Source organism: Chelonoidis abingdonii, chromosome 1 (genome assembly GCF_003597395.2).
Source record: "Chelonoidis abingdonii isolate Lonesome George chromosome 1, CheloAbing_2.0, whole genome shotgun sequence".
NCBI lineage: Eukaryota > Metazoa > Chordata > Testudines > Testudinidae > Chelonoidis > Chelonoidis abingdonii.
This window is the reverse complement of record NC_133769.1, coordinates 364,907,502-364,926,588: the sequence shown is the minus strand read 5'-3', so window position 1 is coordinate 364,926,588 and position 19,087 is coordinate 364,907,502. Positions and strand designations below refer to the sequence as shown.

Genomic DNA, 19,087 nt, shown 5'->3' with positions numbered 1-19,087 from the left:
TACTAACTGTGGTTTGTAACCTATCATTTAAATCAGCTTCTGTACAGAGGAGTGGAGGATAGCTAATATGTGAAGCCATTTTTAAAAAGGGCTTCAGAGGTGATCCCAGCAATTAGAGGCCAGCAAACCTGCCTTAAGTACCGACTAAACTGGTTGAAACTACGGTAAAGAACAGAATTGTTTAGGCATATATTGAACATAATTTGTCAGGGAAGAGTCAACATGGTTTTTGTAAAGGGAAATCATGCCTCACCAATCTACTAGAATTGTTTGAAGGGATCAACAAGCATGTGAACAAGGGGGATCCAGTGAATATAGTGTACTTGTATTTTCAGAAAGCCTTTGACAAGGTTCCTCACCAAAGGCTCTTAAGCAAAGTAAGCTGTTATGGGATAAGAGGGAAGTTCCTCTCATGGTTTAGTAACTGATTAAAAGTTAGGAAACAAAGGGTAAGAATAAATGGTCAGTTTTCAGAATGGAGAGAGGTAAATAGGGGTGTCCCCCAAGGGTCTGTTCTGGGACCAGTCCAATTCAGCATATTCATAAATGATCTGGAAAAAGGGGTAAACAGTGATGTGGCAAATTTTGCGAATGATCTAAAACTACTCAAGATAGTTAAATCCAAAGCATTCTAGGAAGAGCTACAAAGGGATCTCTCAAAACTGGGCAACAAATGGCAGATAAAAGTCAATGTTAATAAATGCAAAGTAATGCACGCTGGAAAACATAATCCCAACTATACATATAAAATTCGGAGGTCAAAGTTAGCGGACCTCGAGAGAGATCTGGATCATTGATGATAGTTTTCTCTGAAATCCACATTTAATGTGTAACTGGTCATCAAAAAAGTGAACAGAATGTTGGATTCATTAAAAAAGGGATAGATAAGATGACAGAAAATTCTTATTGTCTCTATATAATCCATGGTACGCCCACATCTGTGAATACTGCATGCAGATGTGGTTCCCTGTCTCAAAAAGTTATATTGGAATAGAAAAGGTTCAGAAAAGGGCAACACAAAATGTTAGGGTATGGAACCGGGCTGCATCATGAGGAGAGATTAATAAGACTGGGACTTCAATGGAAAAGCGAACCTAAGTGGGAAATGAAGGTCTTAAATCTCTGTGCGGGAGAGTAATATGGAAGTGTTATTTACTCCCTCCGTATAACCAAGAACTAGGGCACCAAATACAATTAATAGGCAGCAGGTTTAATAACCAAGGAGTATTTCTTCCACATATGCGCAGTCAGTCTGGAACTATTGCCAAGATGTGGTGAGGGCAAGACTAACAGGTTAAAAAGAGCTTGATAATTTCATGGAGGACAGGTCCTCAAGGGCCTATAGTCCGGGGGGCAGGGATTGGTGTCCCTGCTCCTGTTGCCAGAAATGGGAATGGGTGATGAGATCGGATCACTTGATGATTACCGTCTGTTCATTCCCTCTGGATACCCATTGGCGCACTGGTCAGAAGACAGGCACGTTGGGCTAAATGACCTTTGGTTCTTGCCCATTATGTGTTCTTACGCTACTAGTTTAGGTCTTGGCTAGTCTTCGTGAAGTCTTCTCAAGCCTTGCAAAGGAGTTTTCCAGACTGTAGTTACTTTCAGATAATCGCAAATGAGGAGAATTTTGAAATCTGCTGCAGCTCTTACCTGGGAAAGTACAGTAGCGATTCTTTGTCTATCTAGCAGGTAGCCCTGCCAGAAAAGATCAGTTGTTCGGTGTCACAGGTGAAGAGGCTTGGTGCTCGGAACCGCTCGGAAAGACACTCAGTATAGACCCCCTGTTAGGGTGGCATCCGTGGGCGCACCACACTAGCGGGAGCTCTTTGCCTCATTCGCTCAGAGCGTCAGGACAAGTGTTTTACGCGTGGTTCTATCTGCACGAGTCCACCTGAATAGGCACCTGGGGAAGCCTTACGGCCCCTTAAAGCCTGCACACCAGCTCCCCAGTCAGCAGTGATTCGCCACAGTTGTAAACAGAAGGGTTATTAGTCACTGAATACCAGCATATTCAACAGTTTGTAAGCGACGAGGACAGGTATGGGAAAGGTTCAGCAAAAGTCCATAGCTGGAGGTGGAGAGTGAAGGCACGCCTGATCCCCCGAGTCCCAACAGATGACTGACAGCTCACAAGCCTCCTCATCCAAATCACGTCGCAATTGCCCACCTCTCTTGTTCTTTCCCGTGGGCGTCTTCTCTTTGGTCTCAATTCCTTCAGCCAGTCCTTGCAGGCGATTGGCCCCTGGCCATCAGTTGCCAGGATTTACAGTGTCCAGCTCTTGACTGAGCCAGGGCGCTTATACAGCAGTGTCAGACCTGCCTCGAGGGGTATTCTGCCCAGATCACACCTTGTCCACCACCTTGATACTTGTGCAACACACAGGAGGCATTCTGGGGAACACACAGTATTCAGGCAACTTAAAGAAAGTTCCCACTTTGTCACTTAGTTTTCTGTTTGGTTGCAACCCTGCACTATCACTTGTTGCACAAGTTTAATACGGAGTCATGTGATCATGTCGTGTTGTGCTGTGTTTCTCTGTGTCTCAGTCGCTTGGAGTGGTTTGAGATGAGTCCTGGTTTGAAGATGTAATTTATTATTTAGCGATTTGGCAGCCCAACTGTTTTCACTTGAGCCCTGGCATTCCCTATGAAGCGTCAGTTCGACCAACGCCTGGCCACAGTCAGAACTCTACACTGACCTAATGGCTGTGTTACAGATCAGCTATTAGTATGCATGTGCTGTACATCCAGCAGAGAAGGAGTCGGTGGAGGTCCACCAGAACTGTGCCCCTCCACCGCCCATCCAACACTTCCATTGTTCTTATAAAGCAATAGTGGAGAAGGAGGTTTTCCGCCAGTTATTAGCTCTTCCCAGGTTGAGCCTCAGTTCGCAGGAACTTTCCAACCTGGGGTGAAGAGAACCTCTTCTTAAGCCGTCAGTAGTCAGAATGGTGCCTCTTGAGTGATTACAGCACTTCTCCCCACATGCCCGTGCACTGAACACACGACCCTTACACCTCTCTCCTCTGCGAACCCAGGGAGATGACCCAGATCTCTTAATGACTACAAACCCTTGTTAGGCTTTGTCTGGGCAAGTTATGGGAAGCACCAGTGCTGCTGTTGCTCTCCACAGATCCAGATGGTGCACAGCCATCAGGTTTTTTGTTCCATTGCATTTTGCAAGCTTGCGCCATGCTAGGTCCGTCCCACCCATCTTACTGCATAATATAACGGAACAATTGTACCAACAGATGAAATATTCTTAACCTAGCCATTATGAATGGGGGTGGGTGAGGGGATTTGTCCTTTTTGGTGAGCTCATTTGATGAATGATAGCTCATTTGCCCCTATAGTTTCTTTAATCAAGGATTTTAGCGCTATAGTGCATTTAGTTGTTTGAGATTCATAGTACCCGTGTGAGGTAAGTGTTCACATTCCATTTTACCATGAGGTAGAGACAGAATTTATGACTTAGTGAGGTTGCTCACTGAGTTGAGGATTTTTAGAGTCTCCTAGTCCTCTAGCCGAAATTGCTTTGCTCCACTGTGAGGGGTCTGTCAGTGATTGAAAATATATAGGCTGGTAACTGATCTCTAAAAATTTCCAGTGGGGGCCTGAAGTTTATGCTGTTTTTTTTTTTTTTTTTTTTGTAAAGGTGCTGAGCATGCACCTCCCCCATTCCAGCCATTGAGAACTGGGGGTCTGCAGCACCTTTGACAATTTAGCCAGTTACTTGGGGCCTAAACATGGATTCCGATGCCTGACTTTAGGCATGCAACTTGGAACATCTTTCCGTGACTTTAATAAGATAGCAACTTTACAGGGAAGGGCTAAATGTACTTAACAAATGCCACAGGAAATGGTGCAAGCCCATACGGGGGCACTGTCCCAAATGCCATCACTATGTCCAGCTCTTTTTATTTTGGCAGATGTTTCAGTATCTCCCACACCTCAAGAAGCTAAACCCCACTTGCCTTCTCCGGAGCCTGCACTGAAGATTGAACTAGAACCAGCACCCACTGAGGTAAAGGCACATTGTGGTGATAACTTGCATTTATATGTGGTTTTGTCTCGATCAGGTGGGGAAATCCAGTGTGTTTGCAGAAGCAGGACTGTAGGGTGTGCTGGGGGAGGGAGGATGGTTTGTCAGACCTGACTTTGATAATGAGATGGACATTTGGCTCTTGGTGATCATGCCCATAGGAGCTCTGTACACGCACGCTGCCTTAACACTTGGTCCCTTGTGATACCCTGCAGGCTTCGACAGGAGGGATGAAGCGGAAACGGAAGCGTGTGCTGAAATCCAAAACGTTTGTGGATGATGAAGGCTGCATGGGTAAGAATAGCAGCTCTCTCCCGCACCCACAAGTAGGGCTCACTTTACGGAAGAGTCACTGAGTTTTTTGCAAGTTTTACAGACCAAACCTATCCAGGGAAGGGGCCCACAGTGTCACTTTATTCTTTTTCTTGAGCTCTGAGGATTCCAACCCCATTTTCCTGCACGCTGTCCCTCTGTCAGAGGAGGGTGGAGTGGAGTTGTCACTGACTGTCTCACTCTCAATCGAGAACTTTTTGAATATTTTCTTTTGTTCCCTCTTTCCTACCATTATAACCAGCACTGGCACTTTCCCTTCTTTTCAAAAATGTATATCTTTAAAAAAAAAAAAAAATGCCTCAGATTAATTGGTGACGCAAAGCAGATTGAGTGCTCCAGAGCAGCTGGATTATACCAGTGCTTCTGGCCCTCAGTATAATGTGGAATACCCCAAATAAACTGGGTAAGAGCAACAAGCAGCATGTTTGGGATTTAAAACTCTAAAAAGAAAATCCTTTCTTCCTAGCAGTCCTGTGTTCTCTAGCCCTTGGGAGGAGGCAGGTCTGAGCACAGATCTGGGAGCTAGGAATGTTTAAATTCTAACCCAGCTCTGATACAGATTCATTCGGTGATTTCTGAGCAAGGCACCTATTTCCCTACCTTGCAAGAGTGTTGTAAGATTTAGGTAATGTTTATAAAGTTCTTTAAATTTGAAAAACTGGCAGAAGCATTATTTATACTAAGCACAATGTGTGCCTGATTCTACAAGACACTGAATGTCCTCAACCCCTGTGGATTTGAATGGAATCCAGGGAGCTCGGCTTATTCCAGGAGAGGGATCAGGTCCTGTGTTTTATATATCTCCTTTAAAGAAAGCTAAAGCCAGCAGGAAAGTAACTGGTTTTAAAAGTAGCTAAAGGCTCTAGTATTAGGTTTTTGTCAGAGGGAAACAGATTTGTTGAGAATTGCTCGTTGCGTTTGCATGATGGAGCGTTTTGCCCTCCTGACTCCAGATAGGACTGTTAAGGCTTTTGGAAGGAAAATGAAAACCTTGCTCCAGAGCTAGTGTTTTAATAAGGTCTGCATCCAGAGCTTACCATAATGAACATTAAAGCTTTTATTTCCAGCAAAGAATTCTGCATTCCTTTTTCTGTTCAGCCTTTTCCAAATGTACCAGTACTGGGAAGCTTGCCCTTTTCCCCCACTGGACCATGGGTTTAAATGGTCTCTTGTGAAATAGGCAGACCTTTGGTTTACAAATTAATATCCACTACAGTTTTATGGAGGGGAAAATAAGGCCCTTGTGGTGCACTTGGAAAAGGCTCAGAGTAGCAAGGAGAGAGTCAGATGGGGCTGTGATGCTGAAGAATTGGGTAAGAAGGAAATACTACTTTATGTACCAAAAATTTGCACCAGTCTGTGGTCCAGAACTTGCTGTGTCCCCATTTCATCCCGTCTCTGATATAAAATATTTGTATCATTTGAATTACGGGATTTTCACCTTCTTAAAATGGGTTATAGCTGCCTAGGTCAGAGCCAAGATATTGGATCTTCCGATCTCATTGATTTTCTTTGAGAGATGTCCCTGTGGGTGCTCCACTCTAGGTGTTGGTGCACCCCTGCGCCTTTGATCGGAGATTTCTGCAGCAGTACTCGTAGCGGCCACGCATGCTCAGAGCCTGGCCACCGCTCTGAGTATACCTCTAGTGAGCATGCGCAGCCGGTTCCACCAGTTCCTTCTCTACCGTTCCCGGCTTGAGACGGAGCTCAGCAGACTCCTTAAAGAATTTCTTTCCTCATCTTAAAATAACTTGTAGTTAGACAGTTTCGTGTTAGTTAGTTGTTACTTAGTGTTACCTACCTTTTTTTCTACTGTTTAAAAAAAAAAAAAAAAAATTTTCTCCTCAGCCACTTCAAATATGCCTGGCTTCAAGACGTTTAAGAAGCGGCGTGCTCCTCGTAAGGAATGCTAATCCCTCTCCGCGATGGACAGTTCACAGTGCATCCAAAATGTTTAGGGGAGACCCATATTCTCCAAATGTTGCTCACTGCACTAAACTAAGAGCACAGAGCAATGAAGACAGGAGATAAAAACTCTAAACTTATTTGTTACTTCAAAAATCCCTACGGGTCATCAACCCTGCATCTCCGCTTACACAACTCACCAACTTTAAGGAAAGCAAAGAGCAACAGGTACACTTCTGTCAAATCAAAAGAAGCCTTAGACACAGAACTTCTCGTGGGTCAGATCACTCTCCTTACCGGGTGCTGCCCCCTGAGCGACTTTTCGACGAGCGGGCCCTCCGCCGGCGTTAACCGCTCTTTCAGCGGCCAGTGCGCGGCTCGGGTGTCCGAGTGACAGGCTTCAGTTCCTGCACGATACATCGGACCTATTGGTACCAGCGATGATATGTGGGTGCTGACCATCAGGCCCCCACAAGGCCTGCAACTCTATTAATAGGCGGCATCACATAATGCACCAGCATTAACAGCGCTAACTTGGCATGGAGCAGACTTAAGATCTGGTCAGCCGGGTTCCCTCACAGCCAAATTCTGTCAGGCTTCACCTCAGCTGTCCTCAGCGCGCCGTTTACCAGTCAAGTGACCTCCTAGTGTCACACCTCTACCGTGTTTTGCAATCTGGGCCTTCCTTTTGATAAATGCTCTCTTTCCCTTACGGGGGCAATTGATTTTCAGGGCGTCCCGAACAGCCTTCCTCCAATGAGGAGGAAGGTTCTTTGACATACAGGGCTTGATTTCCAATACAAAATCAGAATTCCAATCCCTCGAGTCCTGTCCACTCGCAGGCACAGGAAAATTTCTGCAGACCACCCTCGAGATCCTCGGTCCTGATGTTTAATCTGGATGGCACCCCTATGGCTTTGTCCACACCATGGCATATTGCGCCCATGCATGCCTCTCGTGGCATGCACACCCAGCTGAATTTTTCAAAATTCCAGGATCTCTTTAATAAGGTTGCAGTGAGCTTAGAATCAATTAGACGGAAAATACCTGGACCAACAACATGAGTTAAAGGACATCCATGCAACCCTTTCTATCAATCCAGGAATGGCATACTAATTATGCGCCCTTCTGGAAACTGCTAAAGTGCATCTGGCAGGCGCCAGCACACCAGTATTCAGCCTCCTGCAAACAGCGCGTAAATACTTCCTTTCCTCTACAGGGCTCTGAATCCTTTTCTGACAATCCTGCGCCCGAACTCACTGGTAGTGATGACAGCCTCAAAGGAACAAACACAGTATTCTCCCGCGACCCCCAACAAGGAAGGACATGCTTAGACCCTGCTAGGTCGCAAGTGTAATGCCTCTTCACTTACAATTTGAATTGCAATTATACCACAATCTTGGCAAGTAGACGCATAGAAGATAACAAGTTCATGGACTTATTGAACACCTCCCAGACTACAAATAACAACAGCTTAACAGCTTTGTTTCGAGGCATTCATATCACCGATGCTTCTTCAAGCAGCTCTTGGATTCAGCCAATACCTGAGCGGGTTCCACCCTGACAGTTTAGAGGTCATCACTAAAGGTATCTTATTCTCTCTCCTCTCTTACTCCCACCCACCACCCCCCCGTCTCTTCAGGACTATCCTCCAATCCACACCAGAACAAGTACAGAATGCTCCTTCACCTGGGGCTATTGAACTGTGCCCGAATGCCACAAGGTGAAAGGGTTTTACTTCCCTGATTCTAACAAAAAAACTGAGGAATGGTGACCGATCTCGACCTCAAGAGGCTCAACAAATTTGTCAAAAGAAAAAGTTAAGTATGTTATTCTACGACATTAATCCAGCCGGAGCAAGGGCGGATGGTAGAACCTGTAGTTGTGAAAATCATTGAGCCAGGGTAATGAAGCAAAAGTTGTAGTTCAGGTGGTAGTGAATGTTGAAAGTGGCTTTTGTAGGGGGGCTGAAAACCATTCAAGCCTTTCCAATGCCCCTCGAGTTTCTCACGCTCCTAGCAGTAGTCACTTGCTACCTCAGGGAAAAAAGGAGTCATAGATTTCCCTATACGTCGTGAATGCTCCTGAATGGCCTCCACTTTGATGAGTGCCTCCCCCTAATAAATCACCTATCGAGTGCTTCAATCTCTGAGTTGCAAATAAAAACAAAATCCACATAGAGTCTACCACAGCACCGTGAGTTTTATGGACAGCTTAGACTCCAAACTGAACGCATCTCTCCCTCGACCGATTTCAATACCATAAACTGCTGGTACAAAGACTTTGCAACAGCCCGATACTGCGAGACTGCTCCAAACTAGGCCACAATGTCCTCTGCTTTGTGTCCAAACCTGTCTTAACAGTGAGTGCTTCCAAGCTGGGGCATGGTTTTATTCAACCAAAACGCATCACAAGCAAACAATGGCCATATGTACGGAGTCAAAGACTCTTAAATGTGAACAGTCCCCTAACAACCCTGCCTGGTTTCTTCTCTATAACCCCCGCTAATTACAATCCTCACAGTGGGGCCATCTCCACCAAACAGTCCATGGGCTGGTTCATTCAGACCCCTGACATAAAGTTCTAGAACCTTGAGCTATAGCGAAGCTGCCGCTGGTATCCTTCCACAATCAAGAATAGAGATGTTAGCATAATGACAGACCACATTTGCTGATGTTCTACGTAAGACAAACAAGGAGGCTCGTTCCACTTCTCTTTGCTCTAGAGGCCAAAAACATGGATTCGGGTGCTTTGCGCACCCACATCGCAGATCAGCTGCTTATCTCCCAGGGGTGATGAACACCAGCTGTGAGTAGTTAGCCACGTTCCTTCGGAGCACGAAAGGAGATAACAGGGACATCATTTACAACATATTTGAACTTGGGGTCGACCTCGACATAGAATCTCGCTATACTGCGGAAAAACACAAATGCTCGATTTCTCTCCAGGGCAGGACTGGGAAACGCTCTCGGAGACGCATTCATGATATATGGCGGATTAGCTTATGCATTTCCCCAATACCCATTGCTCAACAGGTCCTATAAAGTACGAACGGAATCTTGCAGGGTGACTTGATCGCACTCGGTGAGACCAACATTGGTTCTTCTCACTAGAATCAGTTAAAACCACCGATTCGCCGCCTCTACCCGAACCTTATCACAGCAACACAGATGCTTCTTCAACCAATCCCATGCTTCATGCTCAAAGTGTAAATGCATGTGTCCCCAACAAGAACTAGAAACTGTTCCGACAAAGTTCAGAGTACTTCTCAGCAGACACATCCCTCGTACCACCTAGATCTCGAAAGTGGAAATGACTTCCCAAATGGGCTCAACTAAACACTGTCACTACGTCGGCATCTTCATGCATACTGACTAATATGAATAAGCAATCCGGCTTTCTTCACTCATCATCACTTAGCTGCCATACAACCTTCAGGTACAGTGACAATACCATCGGTCTCGCTCATCCATCAAGCTTTCCTTGACGTACTCAAACCTATATCTCAGACATTTACCACCTCCCTTCCACAGGATTTCAATAGTATGTCTGTTAACCATCACTCTTTGAGCCCTTAGCCCCGCTCCTCTTGACTCTCGATGAAAACAGCCTTTTGGTGGCCAATTACCTCCATAGATGGGCAGCGAGATAGTAGCCCTATTGGCAGGATCCACCAATATACGCTCTCTTCAAGGACAAGTTACTCTCCAACGTCTACCCCAAAATTCCTCTTCCAAAAGTTCACGCTTCATTTCACATCAATGACCAATACATCTACAAACTCTTCCGAAACCACAAATGCCACACTGATGTGCCGCCTTATCCCTTTCTTGGAAGAAGCAACCCTTCAGAAAACTCTCCTAACCTTGTCTCACATCACGGACCTCCATAACGGCATGCTATCTCACCAGAGACTTTCGAATGGATTCCAATTGCATACGTTCGTATCAGATAAAATGTTGAAACAACTCAGCATTGATCAGAACACATCCACAATCTGTATTTACCTCTGTGCTTCTACATAAAGTACCATTTGTCTGACATTGTATGGCAGCCATTTGTCTCCACACACAGTTGTCAAACACATGCCCTTATCAGGGCCTCTCTCTGACTACTGCATTAGGCAGGAGTATATCTACGCATCCTGCAGACCGAAGTCCCACTCTGAGATACACTGCTTCGATCACCTAGTAGTGCACACAGGGACCATCTTACTCGAAGAAGAGGAGGTTACTCACCTTGTGCAGTAACTGACGTTCTTCGGGATGAGTGTCCCTGTGGGTGCTCCACTACCCACTCTCCTCCCCTCTACTTCAGAGTTGGGGTAGCCTCCATTGTAGAGAAGGAACTGAGGGAACCGGCCGCGCATGCTCACTAGAGGTATACTCAGAGTGGAGGCCAGGCTCTGAGCATGCGTGGCCGCTACGAGTACTGCTGCAGAAATCTCCGATCAAAGGCGCAGGGGCGCACCAACACCTAGAGTGGAGGATCCACAGGGACACTCATCTCGAAGAACATCAGTTACTGCACAAGGTGAGTAACCTCCTCTTCGGAATATCATCCTGCTATATACCCTCCCTTGAGTGTCTCCATGATTTTAGTGCCACTTGCTCAAGATCTACTGCAACTGGAAACCGGTGATTGTAAAGCAAATCAAATACTCTAGGGCTTAGCCCTGAGAGGTGCTAAGTACCTGCTGTACCTAATTGAAGTCAGTGGGAATTGTGGGTGCTCACCATCTCTTGGGATCAGGTCCTTAATCTAAAGACTTGTCTAATGACAAATGTGCAGTTTTTTAACCATGCTGACATAGCTGAAGTTCTGCAAACCCCCTCCCACCACCATGACCACCCCAGTGTGGATGCAATTATACTGTTATAAAGGTACTTCTGCTCATATGGCTTAGGGCTTGACTGTATGGGGAATGTTTTAACAGGTGTACGCTGTAGTTATACAGTTCTAATCCCCCGTGGGGACACTCTTACTCCAGCATAAGAGTGGCTTTATTTTAGGTTTAGCTTAAACGCCTTTCCAAGTGACACAAGTTAAACGGAATAAAGGCACTTTTATGCTGGAATAAGAATGTCTACATGGTGGTCTATTGGTATAACTATACTGGTTTAAATTCACACTTCAAGTTATACAAAAAAATATTTTTTTTTCCTGTGTATATGAAACCTGCATCCCAGAAAGGAAGGAGAGTCGCTTATACTGGTATAATACCTGGACACCATTATAACTGTGTCCACACAAGGGGTTGTTACTACTATAACTTCTTTTGTTGATTAATAATTACACCCCTAACCAAGAGAGTGTTACTAGTTCAAAAACTGTATGTGGACCAAGTGTTAGTTAACTCTACTTCTTATGATATTGATTGCTAACATCACAGTGGGATGCTTTCAGATTGAGTAAACTCCACCAGGTATTGGGCCTGGTCCCTGTTTACCATGGAAAAGCAGCATTTGAAATGTGCGCTAGCTACTACAAAAATGCAAGACAGCCTAGCAAAGAAAAACATTCAGCTAAATGCTAGATTCTCTATCATACAGACAGTCTCTTACAGCTTGGGCCTAATGGAAACCCTCAATAAATGATTGCACACAGATAGGATGGTTTAACCTCCGAGGATAATTCATGCTAAGAGCAAAGGTGGGGAATGTGTCAGCCAGGAGTAACGGCCTCTTTAGGCTGCTTGCTGAAAAGCTAATTGATTATAAAGAGAAACTGGCTTGTGTTTCGAATCTCTATTTGACTGACTAATCACACAGAGGAGCAGGGTTTAGTACCACAGGGACTGGTGCTAAATGGTTTCTCCGAATTGTGTAGAAGACCTCATTTGATTTAGTTGGTACAACTAAAAGCCAGTTTTCCAGAAGTGAAGTTCAGACACCTGCAAAAAAAAAAAAAAAAAGAAGAGTTGCTAAAGGAAAAAAATGGTTTACTAGAAACATACCAGAATGCTGCATTGGAAGCTGGTGGATCAGTGTGTTTACTTGTGGATGTTGATGGTGGCATCAGTGGAGTTGACTGCAGATCCATTTTAGTAAGCATTGTTTCAGAGAGCTAAACCCTCCAGGAGAGCTGGCTGTATTTTAAAGAATCCTTATTGAGGTTGCTGGAACAAACCATCCCAATGTGTAGAAAGAATAGTAAATATGGCAGGTGACCAGCTTGGTTTAACAGTGAAATCCTTGCTGATCTTAAACACAAAAAAGAAGCTTACAAGAAGTGGAAGTTTGGACAAATGACCAGGTATAAAAATATTGCTCAGGCATGCAGGAGTGAAATCAGGAAGGCCAAATCACACTTGGAGTTGCAGCTAGCAAGAGACGTTAAGAGTAACAAGAAGGGTTCTTCGGTATGTTAACAAAGAAGTTAAGGAAAAGTGTGGTGCCCCTTACTGAATGAGGGAGACAACCTAGTGACAGAGGATGTGAAACAGCTAATGTACTCAGTGCTTTCTTGCCTCTGTGTTCACGAGAACAAGACAAGGTCAGCTCCCAGTCTGCTGCACTGGGCAGCACAGTATGGGGGAGGTGACCAGCCCTCTGTGGAGAGAGAAGTGGTTCAGGACTGCTTAGAAAAGCTAGACGAGCACAAGTCCATGGGGCTGAATGCACTGCATCTGAGGTGCTAAGAGTTGCGATGTGATTGCGGAGCCATTGGCCATTATCTTTGAAAATACATGGCGATTGGGGGATGTCCATGATGGCTTGGAAAAGGCTAATGTAGTGCCCATCCTTAAAGGGAGGAGAAGGATCCGGGGAACTATAGGCCAGTCAGCTCACCTCAGTCCCTGGAAAAAATCATGGAGCAGGTCGTCAAGGAATCAATTCTGAAGCACTTAGAGGAGAGGAAAGTGATCAGGAACAGGTCAACATGGATTCACTAAAGGACAAATCAGGCCTGACTAACCTAATTGCTTCTATGAGGAGATAACTGGCTCTGTGGATGAAGGGGAAGCAGTGGATGTGTTATTCCTTGACTATAGCAAAGCTTTTTATACCATCTCCCACAGTATCTCATCTGCAAGTTAAAGAATATGGGCGGATGAATGGACTATAAGGTGGATAGAAAGCTGGCTAGCTGTCAGGCTCAATGGGTAGTGATAAATGGCTCCATGTCTAGTTGGCAACCAGTATCAAGCGGTAGTGCCCCAAGGTCAGTCCGGGCCGGTTTTGTCCAATATCTTCATTAATGATCTGGAGGATGGGTGGACTGCATCTTCAGCAAGTTTGCTGATGACACCTAAAGTGGGAGGAAGGGTAGATAGATGGATACTGTAGGATAGGAATGGATCATCAGAGGACTGCCAGAATAGATGGCAAACAGAGCAAGTGTCAAAACTGACAGTCTCGCACAATCTAGGAAGAAGTCACATGCATGACGACAGACTAGGACCGAATGGTTAGGCAGCAGTTCTGCAGAAACAGTGGGGTTACAGTGGGCAAGAATCTGGATATGAGTCAACAGTTGCCCTTGTTGCCAGAAAGGCTAACAGCATTTTGGGCTGTATAAGTAGGGTGTTGCCAGCAGATCGAGGAATGATCATTCCCCTCTATTCAACATTGGTGAGGCCTCATCTGGAGTACTGTGCCAGTTCTGGGCTCAAACTACAAGATGGATGTGGAAAATTGAAGGAGTCCAGTGGAGGCAACAAAAAATGATCAGGGGCGTGGAGCACATGACTTATGAGAGAGGCTGAGGGGACTGGGATTGTTTAGTCTGCAGAAGAGAAGAATGAGAGGGGATTTGATAGCTGCTTTCAACTACCTGAAAGGGGTTCCAAAGAGAATGAACCTAGACTGTTCTCAGTGGTAGCAGGTGACAGAACAAGGAGTAATGTTCAAGTTGCAGTGGGGAGGTTTAGGTTGGTATAGGAACAACTTTTTCACTAGGAGGTGGTGAAGCCTGGAATGTTACCTGGGAGGTGGTGGAATCTCCTTCCTTAGAGGTTTTTAAGGTCAGGCTTGACAAAGCCTGGCTGGATGATTTAGTTGGGGGTTGGTCCTGCTTTGAGCAGGGGGTGGACTAGATACCTCTGAGTCCCTTCCAACCCTGATATCTATGATGGTTAAACACTGTGATGGCAGTGAAATGGGGGAAATCCCAGTAAGTAAATCTCACGGTTCAATGATTTGTTGGTTACTAAATGAACTCTTTCCAGTACTGCTTTGAAACGCTGCTGTTACCCTCTCTATAGAAAGGAACAACCACCTATGTTTAATTTGTGTGTCTCCCTAGCTTGTAATAACTTTCGAGATGTATTTGTAAAAAGAACGAGCTCTTCATCTGAATTTGAGAAGGACCAAGTTCTATCTATCTAGGTGTACATACAGACATCATCACAACAGTCAGTGGATCTTCAGATGCTCAGTATGATGGTTCTCCCCAGGGTGCCACCTGGAACTGGGGTACCACTGAGCCCCCCTCCTCCGACCCACCAGGCTGGGCTCCTCTTACACTGTACTGCTGTGCAAGCTGCAAAGCCTCCAGGCTTCAGCCTGCACTTTCACCAGCATACATACAGGTAGGGACACACCCAGTGTAGTTACATGCAGGCACTTTGCCAAGCCCTGCATATGAGGCGACAGCTAGGGCACACCAGCTCCTCAGGCACATATCCCCTCTGGAGTATAAACCCAAAATTATACCATCTTGCGCTGCACAGAGAACTGTACAGTGTAAGTTCATAAAATTTGCCCCTTCCTTGGTGTGGAGAGGAATATGCAACAGCTTTCTGCCCCTAAGTTACAAGTCTGTAGCATCCTCAGGAAGACTTCCAGGTAGGAGATAAGGCCTATGTTTTTCTAATAGTCCATTACCCTGAATAGGTCCTTCCCAAGCACTGTCTAGAATGAAACATCTTTTCTAGTGGGCATTACCAGGTGTAACTACATTGGAAATATAGATACATAGTAAATATTCATAAACTTCAGATACAAAAATGATGCATGCATACAAATAGGATAATCATATTCAACAAACCATAACCTTTTCAGTGATGCTGCACAGGACTTATTTTGCATTTGATTATGTCCTATCATGTCATATCACTGTGAAGAATATGGGTGCAGTGTCACACTTAAAAGCTTGGAAAATCAGCCATCTGTGTATCATGCTTTTTGTAAGCATTGATGGAAACAGTTGCCCTAGCAATGCTGTCGTGGAGTGGGTGGGATTCGGATTGGGTTGTAGAACCTTTCTGTACCAGGGTAACAGTTCAGATTCAGTCTTGTCAACAGTTACTGAAAGTCGTTACTGGTCTGTGTTGTTCTGTGTGAATGAATTGGTGAATTAGTCCCTAGCAGACAATTGTCCTTATTGCAAAAATCTCAGTGTACTTGGCACCCTCCATGTTGTAGAGTCCATGCAGTGAGAAGATTTGGCAACTGAACTGCACTCACCAGAAGCATAGGCGCCGATTCTGTGGTGTCTGGCCCCGGAGCACCCACAGAAAAAATTGGTGGGTGCTGAGCATCCACCGGCAGCTCTCTGTGGCCCGCCCTGCCCTCCTGCTCCAACTCGCCTCTGCCGAGAGTGCACCGCCTCATCCTGCTCCTCCCTCCAGCCCTTGCGCTGCAACACAGCTCATTTGCAGGGCAGGGAGGAAGGGGGAAGAGGGAAACACTGCATGCTGGGGGGAAGAGGTGGGGCTGGGCGGGATTGGGGAAGATCCAATCCAGGCAGGAGGGATGGAGTTAGGACGGGGAAAGGGCAGGACTGGGGGCACTCACTGGCGCCGGAGAAGTGGCGCCGCTGCCAGGAATGCAGTCTACACCCAACAGGGCTGAAGCACGTGGGTGGGGGCCCACTCTGTGCTTACTATGCTCTCAGATGCCAAGGGTTGGGCAGTGATGTGTAAGCCCTGAGTAGAGAGAGGACAATCCTCCACGGCTGTTAAACTGCCATCTTTCACATATGTAGCCTCACTCTGTTCATCTTAAATGTGAAGAGAGGCAGTCTAGCCCAGTAATAAGAGCACTGGGCAGGACTCAGGAGACCTGGGTTTTATTCCCAGCTCTGTGATCTGCTGAGAGAACTTGGACAAGTCATTTCCACCTCTGCCTCCATTTCCCCATCTGTAAAATGGGGACAATGTACTTTGCTGCCTCTAAGTGTTTTGGGATCAGTGGGTGAAGAGTGCTGCATAAGAGCTAGGTATTGTTACGTGTGTCAACGGAGCTATCCAGCTAGTTCTTTTGTTTGGGCCTCTGCTTGCTGGCATTTGACACTCACGTAGATGCTGTGAGGGATCCAAATGTTGAATCCACGGCCTCTTAATTCGCTGGGGCTACGGTAGAGTGTAGCTGGGCTTTGGGTCTCTTCCAAGCCACACGCTCCAGGGGCAGATCTTGGGCCTGACTCCCTTTTTGGCAGTGTAGACTCTAGGACTAGGCGACTGGACTTTTGAAACCGAGTCATCTCCCCAAGCCTCCCCAGCAGCTCTTGCATTTCCCAGAATACCACCAAACGTGTGAGACCTTCTAGTCAGGGCAGCTTTAGGCCTATTCACCAATTCCCCTGATCAGGCCTGCCTGGCCTAAGAGGGCCCTGCACCAGTGAGATCCCTTCCCTGGCTAGAGGGACTCTTTTATTTTACTCAACCTGGCAACACTTTGGTCTCAGCGGCACTTTTGGCGGAGGTCCTTCGCTCGCTCTGGGTCTTCTGCAGCACTTTGGCAGCGGGGCCTTCGGTGGCGCCAAAGACCTGGAGCGGAGTGAAGGACCTGCTGCCGAAGGTGCGTGAGACGTTGGAGCACTGCCCGGTGAGTACAGCCCCAAGTGTCTTTTACATGGTGGGGTTTTGTTTGTTTTTTAAGTCATCCCTGCGGGCCCATTGAAATTGTTTGAATTGGGCCCCGCACTTCCTAAAGCCGGCCCTGCTTCTAGTTTACCTCATACACAGGACCTGTACAAAATAACAAATGTGCTACTATGCGTTTGCCTGCTTCAGGCTCCTCCCCACTCCAGAGAGTTCTTTTGGCTTGGGCACAGTCCTCGGGGGGTGTCCAGGATACTTCCTGCGTCTGTGACTTCTGTTCTGAATCACAGTCTTTTCGCCCCACGGCTTTCTCTGACTGTGGCTGGTCCCTGGGTTAAAGTGTAGTGCTCTCCAAAACCAACCTGCCCAGACTCTCCTGTCCTCCTGTTGTCTTTTTTTAACCCTGCTGTCACCTGTCTCTTTGCCCCCTGTCTGGGTATTTCTCCATTAGACAAGTTGGAAGAAGTAGCTTCTCCTACTTCCCATGCCCTACAGTTTGGTCAGAGCACATTTAATCTTAACTCCTCTCCATTGTCCCTGGTCTGGTAGGGGGTACATATTGCCATCGTGTTCAGCAACTGTGGATGTGAATGTACCAAAGAGGCATTCCTGAGCAACAATTTTATAACAGCTTTGTAGCATCAACCAGAATTCATAGAATATCAGGGTTGGAAGGACCTCAGGAGAATCATCTAGTCCAACCCCCTGCTCAAAGCAGGATCAATCCCCAGATTTTTTACCCCGTTCCCAAACACCCCCCTCAAGGATTGAACTCACAACCCTGGGTTTAGCAGGCCAATGCTCAAATCACTGAGCTATCCTCCCCCCCTGCCCCTACGCTGAACCGAGGCAGATTCATACACTGAACTGAGGCAGATTCTCCCAATTGTTCCCACTTGCATACCTGAAAACTGCAGAGCCAGGATGCTATTAATTTAAACTGTCCTTGTTTTGTGGCCTCTCATAACCTCACTGATTCCCTGAATATACTGCTTGGTTGGTTGCAGCTGTTATGAGCAAAGGCTTAACCACTCTGCACGTTCTCTTCCAGTAACTGAAAAGGTTTACGAAAGCGAATCCTGTACAGATGGTGAAGAGGAATTCTTCAAGTCCAAGTTGCCAGCTGCACACAATCAGTCCACGGCAGCTGTGAAGAAAGAACCCAGGAGGATCGGAAGGGTCTGAAGGAAAGGGGCAGCCACAGCCAGCAAAGCCAACAACAATCTCCATCATGGGCTTCTTCCAGAAGAAATGAGATGAATCTTCCCCACGATCCCTGGCAGCTTGGAAATATCACTCCTCTCAGTAGCTTTTGGCTTTGGAGGAGAACAAACAGATGGGCTCCCCTGGTGGGAAATATCTACCTTACGTGGAAGTAAGCTCTCCGCACAGTTTGCATCAGAAAACTTAATTGTATCTATTATCGTTGTACTTCTGTTTCTGTGCTAGGCCATGTAGAAAGCCACAGCTAAGAGGAAGCGCTAGAGGAGCACCTGGAGATCAGTTAACTGTTTACATGATATTTTAAATTTAAGCATGGCTCTCGACCTGTTGGTACTAAGGCCAGTCCAGGAGTAGTGGACGAAATAAGAAACTAATCCATTAGTGGAATCATTTGAAATTTTTTTTTGTCGTTTGAACGTTCATGTTGGAGAAACCTTACTGTAACAGGCACACATACAAATAATGAACATCTGCTGCAGCTATAACTGTATGAAATGAATTTGATTTCTCCCCAAGACTGGTAAATAGTTTTCTCTCTGCCTTATATAATCTTTGTTGGACAAAGTACTAAATATAAAATCCCTCAACCATTTCTTCCTTAAGTACGTCCTCTGTAAAGTGCTTGGATGCCTAATTATAGACCATGACACTGCTTGTGCTCCGTCACTCTTGCAAAAACATTAAGGCTCCCACGCAGTTGAATAGGACCTGGGAAAGCCCAAGCCTGGCCGGCCACTGGGAAGGAACTGTGTGCTCAGCTCTACAAGTGGGTGGGTTATTCACTCGAAGGGTGGAAGTGAGTGGGTTGTCCT

The 19,087-nt window shown here is 46.1% G+C and overlaps 1 protein-coding gene across 4 annotated transcripts in view; it reads left to right on the top strand.

Annotated features, from left to right (window-relative positions):
• POLD3 (DNA polymerase delta 3, accessory subunit) overlaps positions 1-18,263 on the top strand; it is a 49,590-nt gene extending 31,327 nt beyond the window's left edge. For all 4 annotated transcript variants that reach the window (XM_075061832.1, XM_075061833.1, XM_075061831.1 and 1 more), the window contains 3 exons: positions 3,933-4,027; positions 4,261-4,339; positions 18,103-18,263. In XM_075061832.1, the coding sequence (XP_074917933.1) occupies positions 3,933-4,027; positions 4,261-4,339; positions 18,103-18,236 (308 nt within the window). In that variant the 3' untranslated portion in view covers positions 18,237-18,263. The remainder of the gene's footprint in view (positions 1-3,932; positions 4,028-4,260; positions 4,340-18,102) is intronic.
• The last annotated feature ends 824 nt before the right edge of the window (positions 18,264-19,087 follow it).